Raw genomic sequence first — 22,270 nt, 5'->3', positions numbered from 1 at the left:
TTTTAAGTTAAGTTTCCCTCTTAGCCCATATCTCCCTCTCTTTCCTTCAACATGTTTTGAATTAAGGAGTGAATTTTTCTTGGCTTTTGTGCAGTTTTACTTTTTACTATGTCAACAAACTTTAATACTCTCCATTTGATAAACAGATTATTGGTGTGGTGGTTGTATCCTGCATGATTTACTATCCTTATAGCCCTTTTTTTGCATGATGTAAATAGGTTAGAAGTTAGTTTCCCCAAATCTCTACACAGTGTGACACATATGGTAATATGAGCATGTTGTATATATAGCGTTTTTTGATTCAATATATGTCATGTTTTACCCTGTATGCCTATAACTCCTTGCCAGTTTCAACTTCACGTTCTGGTAAAAGGCCTTGATATCAATGTTGTACATAAAAAATACATTGATCATTAGGTACTGACGAGCATGCAGTGTTTGATGGATAACCTGGAGCACAAAAACATATGAAGAATCACAAAGGCTGGAGTGTTTTGCTGCTGATTGTTTGTTTAGGCCATGTTGCTTAGTGCTGCTCATAAAGTAGGACATGAAATGTGCATTTAGGTGGTGGTGATTCCCATGAGCGCTCTGGCATTTCCTCAAAGCTTACCTAATACACCGCACAGTCCCTTCCCGGGATTCTCTGTGGTCAATGGATTTAACACAAACATGCATACAGCTGTGTTTAAATTCAAGGGCCCACACACTAAATCTTTGTGGAGACAGGGTGTAACGGAAGGATGGATACTGCCACCTACTGGTATGATGGACTACTAATACTACGGTACTACTACTAAGGCTGACTCACCCTTAAAATAAATACAGAATGCTCAAACTTGGGAAAGTAGGATTTATTCAATGCCATTATTACAAATTTATAAAATGCTAATGATCTGTAAGAAAAGCATCATGTAGAGGAATTCACACAGTGGGAATCCATTAGAAATACATTCCATTTCTTAAAAAACTATAATGCAACACTCCACTGAGCATGGTCAAAATTGTAAAGTATTTTTCCGTCTTTTTAGTGCACCTTCTTTTGACTGTTTTCAATAAACAGCTTAGAGGATCTGGTAAAATATATCAATATATCAGGTCCTATGCGTGAGAGCCTGGCAAAATAAAGAAGAAAAACAATAATTACAAATTGAAAAAGGAAAAATATGAATGGGCAGTGATGGTTGGGGTGAAGAAGCTACTGAGGACATAATACATGTAGTGCATGGATGTTATTGGTGCCCTGTGCAAATAGAGCCAAAATGCTAATTTGTAATAATCTCCAATGCTCACTTTCTTAGGCTAAAATGCTAATGCTCAAATCGCCTATTGCTTGACTTTCATACTCTCTTCCCTATGACTTGATGAAATCTTCTGAGATTGATCCATGTTGGCAAAACTCTTCAGCATCTGTGATAACTGTGGAATCTGAGGCCACTTCTGACTAACAAGAATACTGGGACTCATCCAACTGCCCATTCCTGATGTGAAGTGTGGCTATTTTTAAACACATGAAAATGATCTGTCTTGTCTTCGAAGTCAGTCATGAGTTTCATTACTAGAGGGCTGGTTTGGTTGCACACTAATCTCAGAGCCCAGGAATGCAGAGCATGAGTTTTTCTTTTCCAGGCACTAGTTTTGCTTCTGTAAAACTGTTCCATTAGCAAATGTAAAAGCCCCAACAGATTAAGTATATGAAATAAAACTTAGATTATGGCGAAGCAAAAACATTCTTTAAGCCTTTTTAAAAAGGTATTTACATTAAGGGAGGAGGTTGGATTCAAAATTAATGGAGGCAGAAATACGTTCAAAAGGCAAGGTTTTTTACTCTGTGCATAATAATGTAGGAATGAGAAATCAAGAAATTACCAAAATAGAAAAGTCACCTCTGTTGGTGCTGAAAAAACATGGAAGACCTTAATGTTGTGTTTGGCTTCCATAAATAATGAAAAAGGATGGAGCACAGACCAGGGGGCAAGGACTCTGTAAACATGGAGACATTCTGCGTACAAGACACTTTATCTTGTGCAGGGTATTAAAGTGGCATCAGACCCCTGGGTGGGAGCAGAGAGAGGGTTTAGATTCATGTCCATGCAAGGCCCCAGGGGGACGCCAGGTTTCCATTTGTCATGACTGGTCACTTGGTGATGGTAGGACAGGAACACGTGAAAACATGTCAGTTGCTCTTGAGCAGGTCAATGCACCCCTGCAGTAGAGTCACATTATTCTGCGGGGACAGGAGAAAACAGCATTAGTACTCCTGCAGTAACACTCACTATACACTGTATCATAGCCATGGGTATCTGACAGTTCTAAAATGCTATGTGGACTCACCAAGCACTTAAAGGAATAGTTCACCAAAAAATGAAATTCAGTCATTATTGACTCACCCTCATGCTGATGCATACGGTACTATGCAGTAGTTTTTTATTCCTCAAAGTGCATCTGGAGACCCGGGAGGGGGGTTCGTAGTCCAATGAAATCCTTATATGAGAGTCAATAGCGCCCGACACAAACAGTCCTTTATTGCGCTCCGATGTTCACACGTGAGAGCGCACCCCGGGCGAATTCAATACAATAAAAATGTCCTAAATTACACTGTTTCGAGTAAACTCTGGACTATATCCCTGCAGGACACTGGGATTGCAGTGGACGAGCAGTAAGTTGGAATATTACAAGAGTTTTGTGTAGTTTTATGGACCTTTTTGTGTCGGGCGCTATTGACTCTCATATAAGGATTTCATTGGACTGAATTTCATTTTTTGGTGAACTATTCCTTTAACTATAAACACCTGTAAATTTGCTTATTTATGTTATTTTCCAGTCATTCAATCATGTGGCAGATCCAAAGACTCAGTTATTGTACACACCATACATCAGAATGAGGGGGAAAGTGATCTCCATGACTTTGACTTAAACATGACTGTTGATGCCAGACAGGTTTGAGTATTAATGAAACTGCTGATCTCTTGAGAATTTCACACAGAGTCTCTAGAGTTTTTACTGGAGCCAAATAACAAAAACGAAACGTCCAATGAGCAGCTGTGTGAACGTAAACTCCTTGCTGTCGAGAGGTCACAGCAGAATGGACAGACTGGGTAGAGCTGAGAGAAATGCTACAGTAACTCTAATATCCACTTTGTACCACTGTGGTGAGCAGAGAAGCATCTCTGAACAAACAGCACGTAGAACCTTCAGGTAGATGGTCTGCAACCGCATGACCAAGACCTGTGAGGTTTGACTCCTGAAAGCTGAGGCTGCAGTGGACAGACACTTGTCAAAACTGGACAGCTGAAAACTAAAAGAATTGGCCAGGCCTGATGAATCTGGATCTGTGTTAGAGCAGCAGATGGTTGGGTCAGAATTTGGCATCCAATAACTGAGTTAATGGACCAACCTGCCTTGCCTCATTGGTCTGGTTCGCTGGGGGCGGTGTTGTAATGTAATGTTGTAATGTTGCCATGGAAAGACTGGGATGTATAAGAATTAAACTTAATTGTGAACTCAAATCAAATTCCACTCAGTATTTCATCTGCCATCTCACCAGCAGACACTCACATTTGTTTTGTTTTGTTTCCTTGTTTCTCCACAGAAACAATATGTAAATCAATATTTGGGAAGGATTTGCATTTATTATTTATACTTAATTGTGTGGAGTGTTTTGGGCAGAGTATAAGGTGGAGAAACAATAGTTAAAATAATTGTGAGGATGCACATGTGCACACTTTTATAAATCTGATAACTTTTGTGCGTGCTATCTTGGCCAAGTTTGCACTTTTTGTACGGATCCTAAGCTGCGTTTTAGAAATGAGGCCCCTGCTGTAAATTCATAGCATGCTTTTGCAATTTGGTAAAACAGGAGATTAGCAGCCTGGGGAATCTGCAGGAATTATGTGATATCAATCATCTCAACATGAAGCAGAACCTCAAAGGAAAGTCCTAAACATCTGAACAAAAGAGGCTGTGAGGCACTGTACAGCATTAGTCTGGTGTTCGTGGTAAAGTGCTTGATGAATGTAATGTTCTGATGGAAAAGTCATGAAAGTATTTTCCATTAGTGTCAACGTCACCAGACTCTTTCACAAAGTGATGAAAGGATGGCTGTGTGCCTGACTGTGCTGCTCACCTTGGCGTGTTTTATCTCAAGCTCAGCCATCTCTATGAGGTTCTTCCTGAAGGCCACAACACGTCTGCCCTTGAAACTGGTCAGCTCTAGGAGGAAGACATTACGCAGTCTGAAAAGGGCTCATGTAGTGCATACCATTTTACGGAGAAAGAAACAAGCACAGACTGAATCTGCGTCTGTTGCATATGGATGCACGAACCTTTCTTCCCAGACTCTGAAAGCCTGTCAAATTTCTGCAGGCAGTGCTGCTGGTGATCTTCTGCCTGGGGAATGTCCTTGCTTTTCAGTCGAGCCTTATCCAAAGCCTTGTTAGAGTTCTCGTAGTCGGCTAATGCCCGGGCTCGCCTGTATAAAAGGTCCTGACAGATACAATTCAGATAATTTAACATCAGAAACAAAAGAAAGGGGAACATTTACCGATCCGCTGAGTTCAACATCTAATCTCACATCTGGAAAAGATTTTAGCAGAACATGTGCTCAACTGGATATAAGAGTCATCAAGAAATATGTGCTCTTCTGTTTTGTTTATAAAGGATTCTTACTGATGCTCAGGTGTAATGATTCATATTTAGTTCCAAAACATAACAAATATGAGCATCAATACTATAACTGGAAAATAACCTTGTAACTGCTCTAAATAATGCATTTTTTCTTTATCTTTACCCTTCAATCATTCAGATTTATGTATGAAAATTAACGAGGATTAATGCAGAGCACTGATCTGTGGTAAATAGCACAGCATTTGTTATTACTGTGCTCTATTATACCTCAGCACAGCCATGTGTGAACTGCATAAATAAGGTCAGGTCTCACCTTAGCAGCCTGGATATCTCTCATGTAGTATCTTAGCAGCTCTGTCAGTTTGAGTTCCTGATCAGACGCCACTCTTCCCTCCACTTTCTGTGGAGAAGCAAATAAAGACATAAAGCAGTTTCCACACCGTCCTCATAAAATAAGACAAATATCTTATAAATTTCTCCGTTTGTTGAGAAATTAAGTTCTACTTACTCTGAGCTTCTCAAACAGGTCTGACATCTTCTCCAGGTGTCTGTCAAAAAGATTACAGGCATGACTGAAAAAACTCTGCAATTATGTCTCTGATAAAAGTATGAATACAAATAACATGTAATTATTATCACATACCAACATCTTGAACATTACTTTGTTTGTCCACAAGATAAAGCCAAAACAGAAACAGTGCTTATAATGCAATATAACATATAATCCAAAACACAGTATACATTTACAAAAAGAAATAGTAAATTCATGCACAGTACATTGTACTCACTTCTTATTTGCTGTACTATCATCCGCAGAGATAGTGTTCAGAGTGGCAGAGATGTGAATATAATCATCTGCAATATCTGTAATAACAAATAGAACGAAAATTAAATAAATTCCAAATAAAATGAGTTCATCCCAAAAGCAAAGATCTCCTTAAAGGCAGGGTCAGTTTGAAAAGTTTTATATTGCTCGATATCCAGTTCATTATATATATTAAGTATATTATTATATTATTATAAGTATATCAGTATATATCGTAAATGTAAACATATTGTTAATACTTTTGTGTGCACGGGTCATTTTCTCTGCCTTCGCAGTGGAATCTTTAATCTTGCTATAGTAGTCCAGCAGGAATGTCTTCTCCTGCTCAAAAAACTCATCAACTTCCTGTGAGGGAAACACACATAGAAACATAGGTAATAATGGAAGTGGCTGCAAGACTGAGAATGTAATGTTGTCATCCTGTGCTATGAGCGGGTCATGCAGAAGCCACACCTTTACTCCAGAGATAAGGACCTCATCAGCTGACTTCACCATGTTTTTAAAGAATCCTCCAAACATTTCCTTGGCATTCTTTCTCCTCACACTCAGCTAAAATGACAGAAATGAAAAAGCATAAATATTGTTGAAGCGTATTCTGCAGTGTAGAAATTAAAGTAAAGCTTGTATTTGTAGTATTATGTGTCACAATATGCTCTACAAATACATGTAGACTGCTCTATTCTCAAGACTTCTACTTTCATATTTGAGTTTTTACCACTTAGCTGAGTTCTGCAAACAAAAAAAGTGCTACTGACCGACAAAGTCTACATTGATAAGCATAACTGCTGACCACAGCAGGATGTAAACCATGTGTCACAAGTGTCCAGTAAACCCTACTTCCTCTCTTTCCAACAGACAACTCAGGAAAGGAAGTCAGCATTATGAGGAACTCACATCCTGGTCATACTCTAAGAAAATCTGGAAGTTTCTGTCTTTGCTTAAATTGGGGTGAGAGGACAATCGCTGCAGGAAGATTTCATGCACTTGGACAGTCTTCTTGAACACAGCCAGGTATTCACTGAGAAGAAAATAAAGCACCATAGATTACACACACAAACAGGCTTTTGTGACATGACACCGTCTAATGGCTACAATAAAATGTCTTTATATTTTGATAGAGCGTCAAACTCACGCCTCCAGCTCCTGCTTCATTTTAGCATACTCCTCTTTGGTCATGGTGGCTTCACCTTCCCCCAGTTTGTGCATCTTCTCTCTCGGGCTCTCAAAGTCTGGCTTTGGGGGCGCTGGAGGAATCTATGAATGATAAAGAAGGATGTAAATGAGATTTACAGCAGATAAGTTGAATTTGAAAACTTTGGGGGGAAAAACATGCCTCATAAGGATAATTGCTTGATTCTCTGGGAATTTACAGGGAACAAAAAAAACTATGTTTGCGGCCTTTTGACTTCTCCTTCATTCATTGAGTACACAGACGCCAAAGTCAAACAGTGGTATTACAGCCTCTGTCTACGTATGTGAGTCATGTCCACAAGTAGTCCAACTCACTATCAGGCCAGCATAGTCCTCTGTCTCAACCAGAGTGTCATGTAACCAGATGAAGTCTTCATGCTGCCTGGGAACAGAGAAGTCTGGCTTCTGGAAGGAGCTTAGAGTGGTCTGGAAACAGAGTTAAAATAATGGAGTTTTGTAAGGAAACTGTCAACACATCAGAAAATTCCCTTAGGAATATTTTAAAGGTTAAGACTAGAGTGGAAAGAGCCACTTACTTTTGTATGGACAGTAAACTTGACTTTGTCTCTTTCGCAGAGTGCATCAGGAATGTCAATGAGAAGAGAGGCATCGTTGTTGAGATCCACAGACACAGAGCGCATCTAAGGGGAAAGAAAACACTAAGGTTATCTACAAAAAAAATCAGCTGACTGAGCTTGTGTATAAAAAACAAAAAAATAATAGAAAAAAACAATATTTCTTTGCTTGTGGTCACTTTGCTGCCAATGTTGCTTCCACAGCAATATCCAACAGATCTCTTATCTAGTCACCGTTTTGGACTATATTGTGAATGACACTTGATTCACTTTGATTGGACAGTTGATCTTCAGATGGGCCCATTGTTTCTTATTGCCTCTCTGAATAACACGTGAGAAGTGGGACTGCATGTACCTGTAGTAGAAACACTAGTTTCAGACTGCAAATGCTGCATTTAAAACATTGGTTCAATCATGTTAATAACTGTCCTTATTAAAGGCCATTATTCATATTTCACCGATGTGAAATATCAAACAAATCTTGGTCAGTGACAGTTTGTCAGTAACCGAGTCCTAGCTTGAATATATAAGCAGTTAAGAGGAGTGTTGCATTAGAATCTACGATACCGTCACAAACCACCTTCTACCTGGTTTAATACCCATCATACCAATCTGGCTGCAAATTCACATTGCAGAGAAACTGAGCTTTGGCATTAGACACAAAGGGCAAACATCAGAAATGCACAGGAATAAAAATGTTGTTTTTTTCCCCATGGGTTTAAAGATAAGTGAATGGGAGAAATACTGACAGCAGTACAATTTCCAGTCCCTTGGCTTACACTCTTGATGTGCTGTTATATCATGACATGAAAATAAATACAATCCTGACTATGTACTTGAGAGTACACCATACATTCATTTGTAATTGTAAAAGGTGAATGTTTTTATGTTTTGAGATTTCATCATCATCATCTAATCAACACACAGCTAATTACAAAATGTATATTAACAAAAAAGAAGGAAATCTTAGTATAACGATTCAATTCATGTGCACCTTTGACTACATCCTGCAAAATGAGCATTAAATTGAACCAACACCTCCCAATCACAGAGCTGCTAAATTAAATCAAGGAGATCATGCTATAGTGAATTTGTCTCAGCACTGGCCAGAATGCTAATTATTGTAGCTCAGTCCATGAAGCAGTCACAGGCCAGTGCGTTGCACAGCTCTGCATTACAGCACTTTAATGGAATAAAACGTACTTTTAAGACACCTAGTTGTTGCTACCGGTATGTTCGTTTTCTGTAACTTTAATATCATACGCTGCAACAAACAAATGTCGTTAACAGTGGCATGTTTTAACAAGTTCAGTAAGTTGGGTAACATTAGCAAATACCATTTGTTTGCATACGCGAGGACTGACGCTACTCGGGTAACGTTAACGCTAGCTCACCTATTGATAGCTTTATCGATTAAAAAGAAAACGTTAGCTAGCTTTAGCTGGAGGCTAGCGTTGTGTAGGCAGAAAAGTTAGCGGTACTAACTTGCCATAAATCAACCATTATTGTTAGCAACCTTTTTGCTACCGGGGCTGACTTGTCGTGCAGTTCACATGACAAGACCATTTCGCTTTACCTTCTCCTTGTTGTTTTCGTCTAAGGTGGACGTCATGATGGGGCTGAAATCGACGGAATCGAAAGAGCAGGCCAAATAACAAAACTATATGCAGGAAGCTCTTCCTCCGCTGACTGGTTAGCTGCCTGACGAGCTGTCAAATCGTTTTTTTCTTTTTTTCGTCCCCATTCCTGTGATGATGGGAGATTAAACCCCGCCTACGGTGAATTTGACTGGACAATGTCACATTTACAAAAGCCACGATTGGTTTTTAACCCCATCAGTCATATTACATTTCTGTACCTGTGGATTCATATACTGTTGGTCTGTGATAATGTATCGTAAACAGTAATGCGATTTTTCGTTAGGAGCGAAAAAAGGTAAGTGACAGTCACTTCCATGAACATTCCCCACCTAGTTTAGGCAAAGACCACACGGATGCATTTCAACGACACACTGCGCCTTATGGGTAATGTAGTTTTTTCATGACAAAACTTGTGGACACTCCTTCTTTATACAGTCTATGGGACACTCACAGTGTACAGGACACGTTTGGTCGGTCTTATATATTTTTTCTCATGTTGTGAAAATCACAACAATTTGTCAATGAAACGTAAAAACGACAGCAGACCGTCGTTTCTCTGCTCTTTTCTTTTCTTTTCCTTTTTGGACCAATTGAAAAATACATACTCTCAATGAGGATAATAATGCAAGTGAAAATTAAGAGCAGTATAAAAGTGCAAAAACATTTGGTTTCAAACGCAGGCGAATGCATCCGGAACCATAAAGCCCGGAACTTAAATTTCCAGCTCCGGAAGTGTGTGCAACCGAAGAGGCGCGTCGTTTAGAAACAGTCGTGTGTGTGTGTGTGTGTTATGACCATGACGAGTTAATCTGGGACAAGTTGGGGCAAGTACCGGCGCCACTGCACTGTACTGTAAAAACAAACATCAGAGTCACTGTAAATATACGTAGTTAGCAAGCTAATAAGTTATTGCTTTTCATTTTTATAAAGGTGTTTTGTGAAAATCGCCAGAATGTTAATTATTAAACGGGTGGTGTCTGTCGGAGGCACCGTGCTCACTCAGTGCACCTCCCTCCCTCTGAGGAACTTCACTGCCTGTCACTGCCTCAGAGCTCCAAAACGAAAGAGCACATACAACTCATCTAACAGTGAGCGCTACTCCTCACTTGTCAAGTCCGTCATGTCTTCAAGGGTCAGTTCCCAGACCCCGGAGACCCTTCAAGCGGAAGACGAACACATTTACGGACCTATTGTACAAGGACAGACAACCTCCACCTCCACCAGACCAGAGAGGAGGGTGCCTAAAACCCTGCATCCCTTCATAAACAACGAGAAGACTCTCGAAACAGAGGAGCCAGAGTCAGGACTTCCAGCCCGGATTTTGTTAGACAGGGGCCCAGGAAGGACTTTCGTGCCGAGTGTGAGCCGCATTCTTCAGCAGACACTTTCTCCAGAGCAGATCTTCTACCTGGAGAGATGGAAAAAGAGGATGATAGCAGAGCTCGGAGAGGATGGTTTTAAAAAATACACACAGAGTAAGTAATGTAACACAAATGTAACCATGCTACCATCATGTGTGATCATGCTTAAAAGTCATATAAAAATGTTTTTTTCCTTAGATTTATTCAGGCAAGGGAAGCTTTTCCATTCAGCCTTGGAGGATGTCCTGATGTTAGGTGCGCATTCCAAGGAAGGCCATCCTTTGGAGATACCAGAGTGTCCGCCTGATGTACATGGATACATGGAGAGCGTCTCTCACATACTGGAGGATGTCAGAGGTGTGAGAGCTACTGAAAGCACCGTACAACATGACATCCTGAACTATTTGGGAATAGTGGACTGTGTTGCTCGCTACAGGTAAATATGATGAACTTTACAGACAGGTAGATTTTAATTTTTCCATGTCCAGGCTTGACTTTAATGCAACATGTATTACACTCTGCCCGTTTTGTCCACAGAGGTGTATTGTGTGTTATTGACTGGAAGACTTCAGAAAAGCCCAAACCATTCCTGAGCAACACATATGACAACCCGATTCAAGTTGCAGCCTATGCTGGGGCTTTAAACAGTGATGGCAACTACAAATACCAGGTGACCCTGACCTCTTATGCACTGATTTTCACTCAGATTGCTGATCCATTTTTGAGTCTGAAGTCACATTTCTTAATGTAAAAGGAAGATTATAAAGTCTTCAAACAACTCAGGAATACTGTATGTTTACCATTGTATGTTTGAAATAATAGAAAAAGCACGCACATCGCAAAATCTAAACGCTGGGTGCCGGAGAAAAGAAGTCAATGATAAGAAAAAGAAAAGTCCGCACACCAACAAAAGCTTCAGAGCAATAATTTATTATCACCCTCTATCACTTGGGTGATAATAAATTATTGCTTTGGAGCTTTTGTTGGGGTATGGACTTTTCTTTTTCTTACCATTGTATGTTTGCCACAGTGTGTCACACTCAGGCAATACTTCCTACAACATCAATATTGTCTCACTGCAGGTTGAAAATGGACTGATTGTTGTTGCGTACAAAGACGGTTCGCCTGCCCACGCTCACCAGCTGAACTCAGAGCTGATGCTACAGTACTGGAAAAGTTGGTTGCTACGCCTTGAAGACTTCACACAACAAAGGTGACTTTCAGAATAGTTTTTTCTTATTCTTTTCAAAGTTAAATTTAATTTCAATTTTTTTTCATTTTCTTTAAATCAGGGAAATTATTCAGAAACTAGTGCATTTGATTATGGAGTTTTAAATCTGATCTCACTAACAGAGTTTGGCTTCATGACCTTGTTGATTAATGAGGCAGAAGTTCAGAGTTACGATAGTTACTCTTTATTTCAATTTCTTATTATACCATACCATACCATACCAACTTTATTTATAAAGCACTTTAAAAACCCAGTGGACCAAAGTATTTAATCCTATATAAACAAGATTACTGATTGAAAAATATCCAACAACACTGGTTGTGTCTACTACTGATTTTTCCTCTAGTGTTAAACTTAGTGTAATAAATGGGAACATAATTTACATTAAGACTTCTGCTTTTTGTTTCAGATCCAGTCATTTGACAAGTGCTTTTTCAGAAAAGAGATGAGATGTTTGAAGACACGTCTGTGAGGGGCCATCTACTGAGCAGGCTATTTCCGTTTAAAGGGCATTTCCAGTCGTAATCAATGTTTACCTCAGATATCAGGTCACCTATGATCAGTTCATTTCATACCATCCATGCTCCCAATTGCAGCATGTGGATGTTTATATTCATTTTTGTTCAAGAATCTATTGTTTTTTTCAATGTTCATTAATGGGCTCCAGACTAATTTTTAAATTGTTCTGTGGTCGCAAGTAACGACCTTTTGACCATCATTTACATTTTAAAATTTGCTTTACAATTAAATCCCTCATAGATATCTGTAAGAGTCCCTCTACTGTTGTGTTCTCTGACCCGGAAAGGAACAATGCGGAAACTGCGGTAGGTCCGAATTTTGATTTAATTTAATTTAATTTAATTGTAACGCAAATTTTAAAATGTAAACGATGGCGCCCATTAATGGACATTGAAAAAACGATAGATTCTTGAACAAAAACGAATATAAACGTCCACACGCTGCAGTTGGGAGTATGGATGGTATGAAATTAACTGATCATAGGTGACCTGATATCTGAGGTAAATATTGACTGGAAATGCCCTGGACCTGAGGTGATAATATAACATGCTCTAATGCAGTAGAAGATTTACATTTCATCTCTGCCCTTTTCTGTCTTATAATTCTAAATTAATCAGCTCAAATTCTGGACCTAATTTGTCAGTGTGCAGGCCTAATCAGTTATTTTTAATTTCTATTATATCTTCTAATAAATGAGAAGATATTGAAATAGCTAAATACCATCAAATGCAAACCAGGTTTCCCTGTACGAGGGATCTTCAGTAAAACCCAAGTTTTTAAAGAGACTGTAGGAAACTACATTCTCCTCTTCTATGAAGCAGTACACTGGGTAGCCCTCAGCATGGAGTCTTCTGGCCATGGTGCTGACCAGGACTTTGGCGTAGCCTTTGCCTCTGTGCTCTGGCAGCGTGTACATCATCCCCATGGCACATGACTGATAGGTCAGGATCCAGGACACAGGCTCTCTCTCTGCGCCCAGCACACAGCAGGAGGGGAAGTTTGCAATCATGTTGTGGATCATCCTCAAAGCCACCTCATCCTGTCCAAACTTCCATGTCTGATTCACCAAGCCAATGTGAGATTCATCCAGAGAGCTTAGGCAGACCCCTGAGCTGATGTGGAGAGAGAGCAGAATCCTATTAACAAACTACTAAACCAGAGAACGGTTCTGTTTCACTCTAGAATTAAGATAACAACTGCATGGATAGGCACCTGTACCTGTCTATTGAGGGGAGCTTGGATACATCCTCTAGAGTCATCATGTGACACACTGCCAGTTTATGGCTGGGTACATTTTTTTCTGATGCCACCGCTGTGAATGACTCTGCATGGCACTGGTTAATTCCTTGAACAGAGGAAACAAAGATGGACCTATTAACAATAATAAAAAATTACAATTTGTGTTTCTTTTGAATACTGATGAACTGTTTTGTTTAAGCAGTGTCAGAAATGATTTGCACATTACTTTAAAACCGTAAAAGTTGAAATATTTCAAAATGTTATAATGAAATAACTACCATCAATAAATCATGTTTTTACATACCCATCTTGGCATGTTCCCTTATGAAGCCATCATGCTTTGTATCTCAATTTCGTGCTTTCCTATTTACCTGTTAATTTTCATACTACTTTGCTTCTAGTGATCTTTGCCCTCATAACTTTTTGTAGTGTCATATGTCATGCTATGTCTTTCTTGGATCTCTAAATGATATCCAATCAACAATGGGAGGACTTTGAACACAATGACCTATCGGATATCTGGGTTTTGTAACTTTCCATTGTCTTGTTAAACTGTGAATGAATTACAATTTAATGGAAAAATCCTGCATAGATATGAATAAAATTTAGAGCAAAGATGAGTGTATGTGTTATGTTATTATAACATAATAGTAATTCAATAACCATATACTTTCACACTGTTATCCAAGAGCAGTGTCCTAAGAAAGGAATAAAATACGAGTTAAATGAACTGACCTCCATTATTATTGAAGAAACTGTGAGAAGAACAAAGTGGTTGCTATTACCAACACAAAAGAACCTGGTCCAATCAATAACAGAGGACTTCCTTATGGTCTCCTTTAGAACGGCTTCATCGTTTGCATAAACCTGCATGTCTTTGAAGCGATCACCATCCTGTAATAGAAAGTGACATGCTAAATAACCGCATACAGACATGCAGATTAAGGTTATGCAGCAGCCTATGTATATTATAAACATTATAGGCTACACAGAGAGAAATGTACCTGTTCACAGTGTGGTTTGCAGACAATGACCCTGAACTCTGGCCACCTGTCTACTAAAATCTGTACGGAGTCGGACTTGACTCTGTTTCTCAGGACCAAAGTGCCGTACACCTTAAAAATAAAACAAACAGCTTCAATTAAAATCCCACTAATAGTTTGATCGGTTATTAGAGAGGCGCATAAATCAAACCGACGCCAATGAGAAGTATTCGGCAGTGACCGCACAAACTTTCTATAGCTTTAGGGCGACTACACACCGGTTGTGACCGCGGTAAATATCTTTTCAGCTGTGTCTCAGCCTGTTTCAGCTGTTCTCCGGTCAGCTCCATGGTTTCCCAGTCTGGACCTGGACCAAGGCGGATCCTGCGCAGAAGAGGACCAGAGGACCAGTGGACAGGACGGGAGATCGAACATGCGATTCTGCAAGAGTTTCTGTGAGTGAGAAAAAACAGCTGTACTGTACAGCCGACTGTCCTTCGCTTTGGAGTCGCACTTTCGACACATAGGAAATAAAAAGACAAAAAAATAAAAACTTGGACAAAATCGTTAAAATCCTACTCACATTAGATAAACACTTTTTTCATGTTGGTATAAGAAACTGACTGTTGATCAACGCTGGCGTCTTTTTTCAGAGAGACCCAAGAACAATGTGTTTATAACTTCCTCATCATACAGGCTACATAAGGTTATGTCCAACCTACAACTCATGCCATCACGTGTCATTCATAAACTGGACGGACAGACAGACAAAAATGCACTGAATATATTTATTTTTATGCTGAATTGTATAAATTGCATTGGTTTATATAAAATGAAATATCCCCTATGCAGGAGCTTTACTGAAGAACATTACAATCAACATTGTTCAATGTTTGGCTTCTAAAGGCCTGTATCTAAAAGATGACGCTATTATTGACATGCTTATTTGTCTTTTTTAATATGTATGTGCCCTTTTCACTTATAGGCTACCTCAGTTATGACAATCCACATTGAGGTGCAATGATTTGGAGAGCTGGTGAAATTTGAATTCTGTAATACCACATTTATATCACAGTCAATATAATAAGATTACAATTTAATTCAAATATGTTGCAAAGACAGTTTGTGCTAACACGTTGACAGATTAGTGCATTCACAACATGTTAGAAATCACAGCATAGTTACAAAATCAAACGCTGAATTCAAACCATGCTGCCCTGTACGAGGGTTCCTCGGTGAAACCCAGGTCTTTGAAGAGCCTGTATGAGACCATGTTGTCCTCTTCTATGAAACAGTAGACTGGGTAGCCCTCAGCATGGAGTCTTTTGGCCATCGCGCTGACCAATACTTTGGCGTAGCCTTTCCCTCTGTGCTCTGGCAGCGTGTACAATATGCCCAGGGCACAGTAGTCATACACCAGAATCCAGGACAGCGGCTGACCCTGGTCATCAGTGATGCAACATGATGGGAAGTTGCTGATAAGGTTTTTAATGTTATTGTAACCCTGCTCATCCCCTCCAAACTTCCAGTTTTTATTCACCAAGTCAACGTGGGAAAGGTTGAGAGATGCAATCCTCAACTGAAGCTCGCTGTAGAGAAAAATGTTATTCAAAACCTTGCATCTGAGAGAAGTTCTTTGCATTTAGCTGATCCAGATTCAATCCTTTACAGTGCATTTCAATTATCTGAGCATATACCTGTCAACTTTTGGTGAGAGAAGATGGCTGATGTCTGGCATATAGAGAAGATACACCGAAGCTAGACATCTGGTGTTAACTTCTTTTTGGGAAGATACTTCTTTGAGCATGGGGGCATGAGAAACGTCGATCCCTGAATGAAAATGATTCACATGGTAATTGTGACATATAATCTTCATACTGATGCATATAGCTATCATTTTACAGTAACTATGCATCAAATATGTTTCGAAAGAAAAACAAAACAAAAAAGAGCAGGACCTGCAGCTGTTATACAGTATATCTGTTGTGAAGTAAAAGCTACAATACTTGAGAAGTGTATGGCATGAAATATTATAGTAGCTATAGTAGGCCTATTACCAGTGATATTTCTGGTTTAAATATCTAGTTTTAGAGTAACACAACATGTAAAATCCTATAATGGTTGAATATTTGCAGTGCTCTAAACCTACCTCCAATGATGAAAGAAGTGCTCCAGTCAACTAAATCCTCTTCTGTCAGCATTTTCTTTAACATCTGTTCGTCTGTGCTGTAACATGACACCTTTCTTCTAAATTTCTGGCTGTTCTTGTTCTGTTAAGTATATACTCAAAATTTTAAATCGTGTGGCACAATAAAGTCTCACAGTCAACAGTTTTTTTTTTGCAATGGAATATAAACTAACCTTGGGATCTGGTCTGCAAATGATAACTTTAAAGTCTGGCCACGTATCAACGACGATCTCCAGTGTAGTGGGTTTGTTCCTGTTAATGCCATGTATGAACCCGTAGACCTTGACAGACGGAGAAATTAGAAGAGGAGTTGCTGACATACTGGAGCGTCTGTTTAACATAAGTAGCAGCTGCCTACCTGCAGACTCTTTGGTAAGTGTTTTAGCAGGACTCCCTCAGTGATCTGCAGTTCATCTTTGCAGAGGACCTTCATGTTTGGTCAAAGCAGCTTCTCCACCGACTCACACACGTTACTCTTCCTGTCGCTTTCAAGTCATGTGTCCCACTAAACACAGCCTCTACAAATCATTGACAGTCCGGTCATGGCGGTTCAAGTTGTTGCAATGCCTGCTTAGACTGGATCGCTCTGGACTGGATGGCTGACCACTTCCTGTCCTTTATAAAATAAAAGATATAGCTTCAGAAACATGCTGTGTACATGGACTTTCAAAATAAAACTTATATCAACCAACAGGAAGGAAATGGAATGTGTTTCTCTCCACAATGTTGATGAGTCCAGCCCTTTCATCTATCAAGGAAGTCTACGTGTAAGTGGTAAAATATATATAGTGAATGAAACATGACATCAAATAATTTGTAGTAGTTATGGAGTTAAGTATGTATGCACACCATTGTGGTCAATGTCAGGCGAGAACAAAATAGTAACATAAAACTCGCATCTCAACACCAGAAGATGCTTACTGTAACACTGAGTAATAAGTTCACACATGGACACATTGATTGAATTTTCATCTGTTCGTTTATTTAAAACACTGCATGGTTTTGAATAAACTATTTAACAATTTGATGCCTTGGCTTTAATGATTATAGCGAGCACCTCCTACTATTGGAGTTGGACATGGTTATTCTAAAGTCAGAAACCAGTGACTCTCTGAAATTATTCGATTTAGCAAACAGTGAAACAGCATAGAAAAATTAGAAAGATTAGTTTGTAGTTTGACTAGTGGGAAACATATTGCTTCTGTGAAAGGGATATATTGCACATGCAAACACAGTTGCCGTGTAGTTCTCCGTCTAGCATTTCTCATCCAACAAACGGATGTCATTGATCCATGGACGACTCCACACGGTGAATGTGCACTGGTAAGGCTGTGGGGAAAAGTTAGAAAACACATCAAATTTTATTTAATTATTACGCTCAATTAAATTATTCAACAGTTTCCTCATATAAGACACAACCATTATCAATGGACTAACACTAATGCTAATAGACTGATGCATTTTTCTTAAACTTCACTTTTAATAATCTGGTTAAAAATCATTAGGGTTTCACATAATAATTGTCATTTTTAAATAATTATTCATATACACAGTGTAATCATGTAAGAAGAATAGTGTTTTGTAACATTTTGGAATGGGCTCTATGCACAGCTCCACTACTTCCTTAATGCTGCTCCTTTGTTTACTGTCGTACATTATTGATATACAAAACAAAACAAACAAAGGAGCAGCATTAAGTTCAGGAAGTAGTGGAGCTGTGCAAAGAGCCCATTATGTTTTTGATGGAAATTGTGGGTCAAGACCGTTTTAATCTCTCCCTGCTGCCTTCCTCTTGCGGCTAGCCTATGGTAACAATACCGAGCACATCTTGTATGCCCAGAGAGGAAGTATGCAGCCATTTCACAATCTAATGAAACACACTGGTATCTACTGTTTAAGTGAATACGTGATGTTTAAACATTGTGTAACCTAACCAAGAAAAAAAAAGAAGACTGGATCAGCAGTCATCATTACCCGAGCCAGTTCTGGGTCTGAGTGGACAACACAGTTTTCACTGGCACTGTTACTTCTGCAGGGGGTCTTGCCCATTTTCACAGTTATGATGTACTTGGTGCCAGCAACCACCTGTAGAGAAAGAATGTTGAGAAATAATGAAACTACTCATCATGGTAAACCCTCATATACTTCATCCATGTGGAAAAATAGCTTTCCATTTACTTTTTTTTTGTCTAGAAACTCCTGGGAGGGACCTGAAGCTGCCTGAACATGCAGAGACACATCAACTATACAGTGAAGGGATAGGATTTATTTTTGTGTTCGTGTCGCTGTTATTCCACTGCCATCCCTATTAGGGCCCATAGGCTACACAAATGATAAGTGAAGCACTGTATTCGTAGGCTTTGACGTGCCTACGAATACAGTGCTTTATTTGTAAGTAAGAGGGGGGATCTAACTTAATCCTAAAATGCGTAACGGGCCTGCTCGTTACACCGCGGCCCAAATATGCACAGGGTTACCGTCACTTTACCAAAGTCCTTTTCTTTACAACAGTCTGTAGTGTAGACCCTCATAAGCCCATATTAAACAATACTGACCTGACTCTGGACCTTCACCACCTCCGACACTTGGCTCATAAACATATCATTCCTGCGTCTGTTGTGTTCGACGACGGCAAAGTTCATGGCTTCTCGCGCTCCTGAAGCGTTGATATCGACGTCTCGGGGTCCGCCGACCAAACCACCGAGCCCGACGGCCAAAACAGCCGCAAACGCCACAAAGAAGAGCTTCCACATTGTGTGTCCGTGTCTGTCCGTGCTAATACGACGACGAAAACAAGCAGAAGGCAGCGGTGATGCCTCCCTATTATATAAACAACGACGTCACGGCTGTTCAGTTCCCTCGGTGTGGGACATCTCGCGAGATCTCAAAATACTTGTATCTCGTCGGTAATCAGCAGTTACTCGCGCACTCGCTGAGTTTCGGGCTTAACCACTCCGTCCCAAGTAAGTGTGTTCATTTTACACACCGTTTAGCCATTATTTCCATCGGTGGACATTATAGGAAAACAAGGTATGTTGAAATTCATGGTAGAGGTTTTTTTTGTGTGTGTGCTTGTTCACAACTTTTACTCCTACTACTTTCTGGAGCAGGGTTGTAAAAAGGAACACCTGTGGGCGCTCACCTTTGGACCAACACAATGCAAAGACTGCAGCTTTTGAAGTAAGTTTTGTCTTCACTAATTTTATTGTGTTAAAAATGTGTTTGAGCAGATCAGAGCTGTAATAATCTTTTCTTATATTTTTCTACACCTTGCAGGGAAACTTTCTTTGGCTTGGATGTTGGCCAGCAGCAGCTGGTAATAGGTGCGGCAGCGGCTGTGGCAGCAGGGGGAATACTGACATACATGGTGCACAGAAGAAAACAACTCAAAAGTATTCCTCTAGGTGAAGGGTGGTGGGGAGCAGGGGAGAAACCGCTGATAGAGGATGATAAAATCTATCCCTTTCAAGTGCAAACCTCAGATGAAGAGATTGAGGTAAAAAAAAAAAATCTGTAATTTACACTTTGATCACTAATGACCTAACTCACAGTCATAAAAGTTGAATTAATCATTTGAATAATAGAAGTACTTTATTGAACAGGACCTTCATGAGCGCATCGACAGAACACGATACACTGATCCTTTAGAAGATTGCGGCTTCCACTATGGCTTCAATTCTACTTATCTGAAGAAAGTGGTTTCCTACTGGAGACATGAGTTTGACTGGAAAAGTCAGGTGACAGTGCTCAACAAGTATCCACACTTTAAAACCAGAATAGAAGGTACACACTGCCTCACAGTAAAAACACCTCTGGATATTGGTTGAGAATCAGTGCACGCGTCTTACTTTTCTTTGCTCCTATTACTTGTTGCTTTAAATCAGGACTGGATGTGCATTTCATCCACGTACGGCCTCCACACCGTGAGAATCAGAAGGTTTTTCCTCTCATGCTCGTTCACGGCTGGCCTGGCTCCTTCTTTGAGTTCTACAAGATTCTGCCGCTTCTCACAGAAAACCAGAATGGGGTTGTGTTTGAGGTCATATGCCCCTCCATCCCTGGCTACGGGTTCTCAGAGGCCCCACATAAACAAGGTAGTGATTCTAAGTAAATACATGCATTGTCATCTTGAGCACCAGATGTTTACAGCTGTGCTTCCTGTGACTTTTCAGGATTTGACAGTCTCGCTGCCGCCCGCGTCTTCCTGACACTGATGGAGCGTTTAGGATTCTCCCAGTTCTATCTGCAGGGAGGTGACTGGGGCTCTCTCATCACTACCAACATGGCACAGATGAAGCCTCAGTAAGACAGTCAGCAAAAACAAGCCCTGACCGAAAACAAGTTCTCATTGCAGTGGAATGTCCACAAAGAGCTTGTTTTTTAAAGCAACCATTGTGACATCTTAAATTGTGAAACAGTGTTTGCAGTGTGCAAAGTGCACAAATGACCAAAAACCCCTGACACTACAAATTCCTGTAGACTGGAATGAGTGAAGGACATTTAGTCACAAGAAAAAGATTAACGTGTAGTTACAGACTGATAACTATGCTGATCTATGATGCATCTAAAACTAATATTTTCATCATCGTCATTTTAAAAATCTGTCTCTCCAGGTGTGTGAAAGGTCTCCACTTAAACATGTTTGAGTCAAAACGGGGATTCAAAGTGATGTTGTCCCTCATGATTGGTCCTTATTTGCCCTTCCTGGTGGGCTTCAGTCAGGAAGACGTACGCCGTTTGTTCCCTTTCTTTGAAAAAAATGTCTGGGAGATTCTGAGGGAATCAGGCTACTTTCACATTCAGGCCACTAAACCAGACACTGCAGGTGAGGACATATAGGCTACACCCAGGAAATGTTTTTCAAAGCATTTATCAGAAACTACCTGAAACACTCCCAAGTGTAACTGATATTCTATGGTCTCATTATGGTATTATTCCAGCTCTTAATACAGTGTAATTGGTGTCCACAGGTTGTGGAGTTAATGACTCTCCTGTGGGTTTGGCTGCTTACATTCTGGAGAAATTCTCCACCTGGACTGAACTGAGGAACAGAGATCTGGCTGATGGTGGGCTAGAAAGGTACATGTCTGGTGTTCCCTCTCACTCTTTTAGCAAAACAATACACAGGAGTAGCTACAGATTATATGGGATTGTGGCTGAGTGTAATGTTTTATAATTGACTTGATTTACACAGGAAGTTCAGTCTGGATGACCTCTTGACAAATGTGATGATCTACTGGACCACAGGCTCCATAGTCTCCTCCATGCGCTTCTACAAAGAAAACTTTAAGAGTAATCCTGACAATAGAGTGGATGCAAAGTATGTGGCCGAGTGCTCAAACTGTCTAAGTAATATGGCAGTATGGCATATTCTTCTATTTTGCATATCTGACAACCCTATGATGTGATAACCCTCATAAAATGTTCCTGTTTTGATTTAGGACCGGGATATTTGTGCCCACGGGACTGGCTGCCTTCCCTGGGGAGTTGATGCACTGCCCTAAATCTTGGGCACAAAATAGGTTTCGAAACATCTGCTCCTACACTTTCTTGCCTAGAGGTGGTCACTTTGCCGCCTTTGAGGAGCCCCAGCTGCTCGCCGACGACTTCGTCCAGTTTGTCAGAAAAGTGGAGAAGTTGTGAAGAAGACCCATGTCATCAATGGTACATCTGCTTTTATGACCTTTTGTTGTGTTTGATTTTGACTGATCACTTCAATTCAACATACAAAAAATCCCTGTTTCTATGATCCACCTCACACCGCAATACTTAACTTTATGTGTCTTATACACAGATACTGACAGATCATACTTGTTACTGTTGTCCACAGAGAAAAGTACATAATGCATCAAACCACTCAAGTTATGCTCATTAAAAATACATCAAAGTAG

At 40.0% G+C, this 22,270-nt stretch overlaps 6 protein-coding genes across 8 annotated transcripts; 2 read left to right on the top strand and 4 right to left on the bottom strand.

Moving 5' to 3' along the window:
- Window positions 1–835: 835 nt before the first annotated feature.
- Window positions 836–8,932, bottom strand: snx5 (sorting nexin 5). Its single transcript, XM_085800754.1, has 13 exons — window positions 8,795–8,932; window positions 7,180–7,284; window positions 6,959–7,069; window positions 6,585–6,706; window positions 6,347–6,470; window positions 5,906–6,001; window positions 5,692–5,797; window positions 5,415–5,490; window positions 5,135–5,174; window positions 4,940–5,026; window positions 4,326–4,485; window positions 4,127–4,212; window positions 836–2,227 (listed from the first exon to the last, which is right to left on the bottom strand). Exons 1-13 carry the CDS (start codon window positions 8,828–8,830, stop codon window positions 2,177–2,179), a joined length of 1,200 nt encoding a protein of 399 aa, XP_085656880.1. The 5' UTR covers window positions 8,831–8,932; the 3' UTR covers window positions 836–2,176.
- A 728-nt stretch (window positions 8,933–9,660) lies between these two features.
- Window positions 9,661–11,986, top strand: mgme1 (mitochondrial genome maintenance exonuclease 1). Its single transcript, XM_085800755.1, has 5 exons — window positions 9,661–10,333; window positions 10,418–10,655; window positions 10,757–10,889; window positions 11,302–11,432; window positions 11,860–11,986. Exons 1-5 carry the CDS (start codon window positions 9,811–9,813, stop codon window positions 11,897–11,899), a joined length of 1,065 nt encoding a protein of 354 aa, XP_085656881.1. The 5' UTR covers window positions 9,661–9,810; the 3' UTR covers window positions 11,900–11,986.
- Window positions 11,987–12,486: 500 nt separating this feature from the next.
- Window positions 12,487–14,640, bottom strand: LOC146973804 (glycine N-acyltransferase). 2 transcript variants are annotated; one of them, XM_085800756.1, is made up of 5 exons: window positions 14,470–14,640; window positions 14,213–14,323; window positions 13,994–14,102; window positions 13,182–13,314; window positions 12,487–13,081 (listed from the first exon to the last, which is right to left on the bottom strand). In XM_085800756.1, the coding sequence occupies exons 1-5, from the start codon at window positions 14,539–14,541 to the stop codon at window positions 12,682–12,684; spliced, it is 825 nt and encodes a 274-aa protein (XP_085656882.1). In that variant the 5' UTR covers window positions 14,542–14,640; the 3' UTR covers window positions 12,487–12,681. The 2 variants fall into 2 exon arrangements, with proteins under 2 accessions (XP_085656882.1, XP_085656884.1); XM_085800758.1 differs by having other exon boundaries at window positions 13,188–13,314.
- Window positions 14,641–15,239: 599 nt separating this feature from the next.
- Window positions 15,240–16,961, bottom strand: LOC146973803 (glycine N-acyltransferase-like protein 3). Its single transcript, XM_085800753.1, has 5 exons — window positions 16,738–16,961; window positions 16,553–16,660; window positions 16,341–16,461; window positions 15,889–16,021; window positions 15,240–15,780 (listed from the first exon to the last, which is right to left on the bottom strand). Exons 1-5 carry the CDS (start codon window positions 16,810–16,812, stop codon window positions 15,381–15,383), a joined length of 837 nt encoding a protein of 278 aa, XP_085656879.1. The 5' UTR covers window positions 16,813–16,961; the 3' UTR covers window positions 15,240–15,380.
- Window positions 16,962–17,339: 378 nt separating this feature from the next.
- Window positions 17,340–19,238, bottom strand: cst3 (cystatin C (amyloid angiopathy and cerebral hemorrhage)). The gene is made up of 3 exons (XM_085800752.1): window positions 18,935–19,238; window positions 18,354–18,464; window positions 17,340–17,708 (listed from the first exon to the last, which is right to left on the bottom strand). Exons 1-3 carry the CDS (start codon window positions 19,130–19,132, stop codon window positions 17,634–17,636), a joined length of 384 nt encoding a protein of 127 aa, XP_085656878.1. The 5' UTR covers window positions 19,133–19,238; the 3' UTR covers window positions 17,340–17,633.
- A 60-nt stretch (window positions 19,239–19,298) lies between these two features.
- Window positions 19,299–22,269, top strand: ephx5 (epoxide hydrolase 5). Of its 2 annotated transcripts, none has more exons than XM_085800749.1 (10): window positions 19,299–19,342; window positions 19,490–19,559; window positions 19,656–19,875; window positions 19,982–20,162; window positions 20,264–20,473; window positions 20,552–20,681; window positions 20,993–21,204; window positions 21,350–21,458; window positions 21,574–21,699; window positions 21,821–22,269. In XM_085800749.1, exons 2-10 carry the CDS (start codon window positions 19,537–19,539, stop codon window positions 22,020–22,022), a joined length of 1,413 nt encoding a protein of 470 aa, XP_085656875.1. In that variant the 5' UTR covers window positions 19,299–19,342; window positions 19,490–19,536; the 3' UTR covers window positions 22,023–22,269. The 2 variants fall into 2 exon arrangements, with proteins under 2 accessions (XP_085656875.1, XP_085656876.1); XM_085800750.1 differs by lacking the exon at window positions 19,299–19,342 and adding an exon at window positions 19,392–19,409.
- The last annotated feature ends 1 nt before the right edge of the window (window position 22,270 follows it).

The sequence above is a fragment of the Trachurus japonicus genome, chromosome 15 (genome assembly GCF_045865225.1).
Source record: "Trachurus japonicus isolate A0001 chromosome 15, Traja_1.0".
In the NCBI taxonomy this organism is placed as follows: Eukaryota; Metazoa; Chordata; class Actinopteri; order Carangiformes; family Carangidae; genus Trachurus; species Trachurus japonicus.
The sequence above is the reverse complement of the archived record's forward strand: the minus strand, read 5'-3'. Positions and strand labels throughout refer to the sequence as shown.

Coding starts and splice junctions, on each gene's coding strand:
- mgme1 (XM_085800755.1), top strand. CDS start 9,811: ATGTTAATTATTAAACGGGTGGTGTCTGTCGGAGGCACCGTGCTCACT. Junction 10,656..10,756: donor GACTGTGTTGCTCGCTACAG/GTAAATATGATG, acceptor TTTTGTCCACAG/AGGTGTATTGTGTGTTATTG. Junction 11,433..11,859: donor GAAGACTTCACACAACAAAG/GTGACTTTCAGA, acceptor TTTTTGTTTCAG/ATCCAGTCATTTGACAAGTG.
- snx5 (XM_085800754.1), bottom strand. CDS start 8,830: ATGACGTCCACCTTAGACGAAAACAACAAGGAGAAG. Junction 7,070..7,179: donor AGTTTACTGTCCATACAAAA/GTAAGTGGCTCT, acceptor CTCTGTTTCCAG/ACCACTCTAAGCTCCTTCCA. Junction 6,707..6,958: donor AGGACTATGCTGGCCTGATA/GTGAGTTGGACT, acceptor TATCATTCATAG/ATTCCTCCAGCGCCCCCAAA.
- cst3 (XM_085800752.1), bottom strand. CDS start 19,132: ATGTGGAAGCTCTTCTTTGTGGCGTTTGCGGCTGTTTTGGCCGTCGGG. Junction 18,465..18,934: donor TGGTGAAGGTCCAGAGTCAG/GTCAGTATTGTT, acceptor CTTTCTCTACAG/GTGGTTGCTGGCACCAAGTA. Junction 17,709..18,353: donor CAGACCCAGAACTGGCTCGG/GTAATGATGACT, acceptor TTTTCCCCACAG/CCTTACCAGTGCACATTCAC.
- LOC146973803 (XM_085800753.1), bottom strand. CDS start 16,812: ATGAAGGTCCTCTGCAAAGATGAACTGCAGATCACTGAGGGAGTCCTG. Junction 16,462..16,552: donor TTTGCAGACCAGATCCCAAG/GTTAGTTTATAT, acceptor TATACTTAACAG/AACAAGAACAGCCAGAAATT. Junction 15,781..15,888: donor CTCTCACCAAAAGTTGACAG/GTATATGCTCAG, acceptor TTTTCTCTACAG/CGAGCTTCAGTTGAGGATTG.
- ephx5 (XM_085800749.1), top strand. CDS start 19,537: ATGCAAAGACTGCAGCTTTTGAA. Junction 20,163..20,263: donor CTTTAAAACCAGAATAGAAG/GTACACACTGCC, acceptor GCTTTAAATCAG/GACTGGATGTGCATTTCATC. Junction 21,700..21,820: donor GACAATAGAGTGGATGCAAA/GTATGTGGCCGA, acceptor GTTTTGATTTAG/GACCGGGATATTTGTGCCCA.
- LOC146973804 (XM_085800756.1), bottom strand. CDS start 14,541: ATGGAGCTGACCGGAGAACAGCTGAAACAGGCTGAGACACAGCTGAAA. Junction 13,315..13,993: donor GACCAGGTTCTTTTGTGTTG/GTAATAGCAACC, acceptor CCTCTGTTCAAG/GAATTAACCAGTGCCATGCA. Junction 13,082..13,181: donor CCCTCAATAGACAGGTACAG/GTGCCTATCCAT, acceptor TCTCCACATCAG/CTCAGGGGTCTGCCTAAGCT.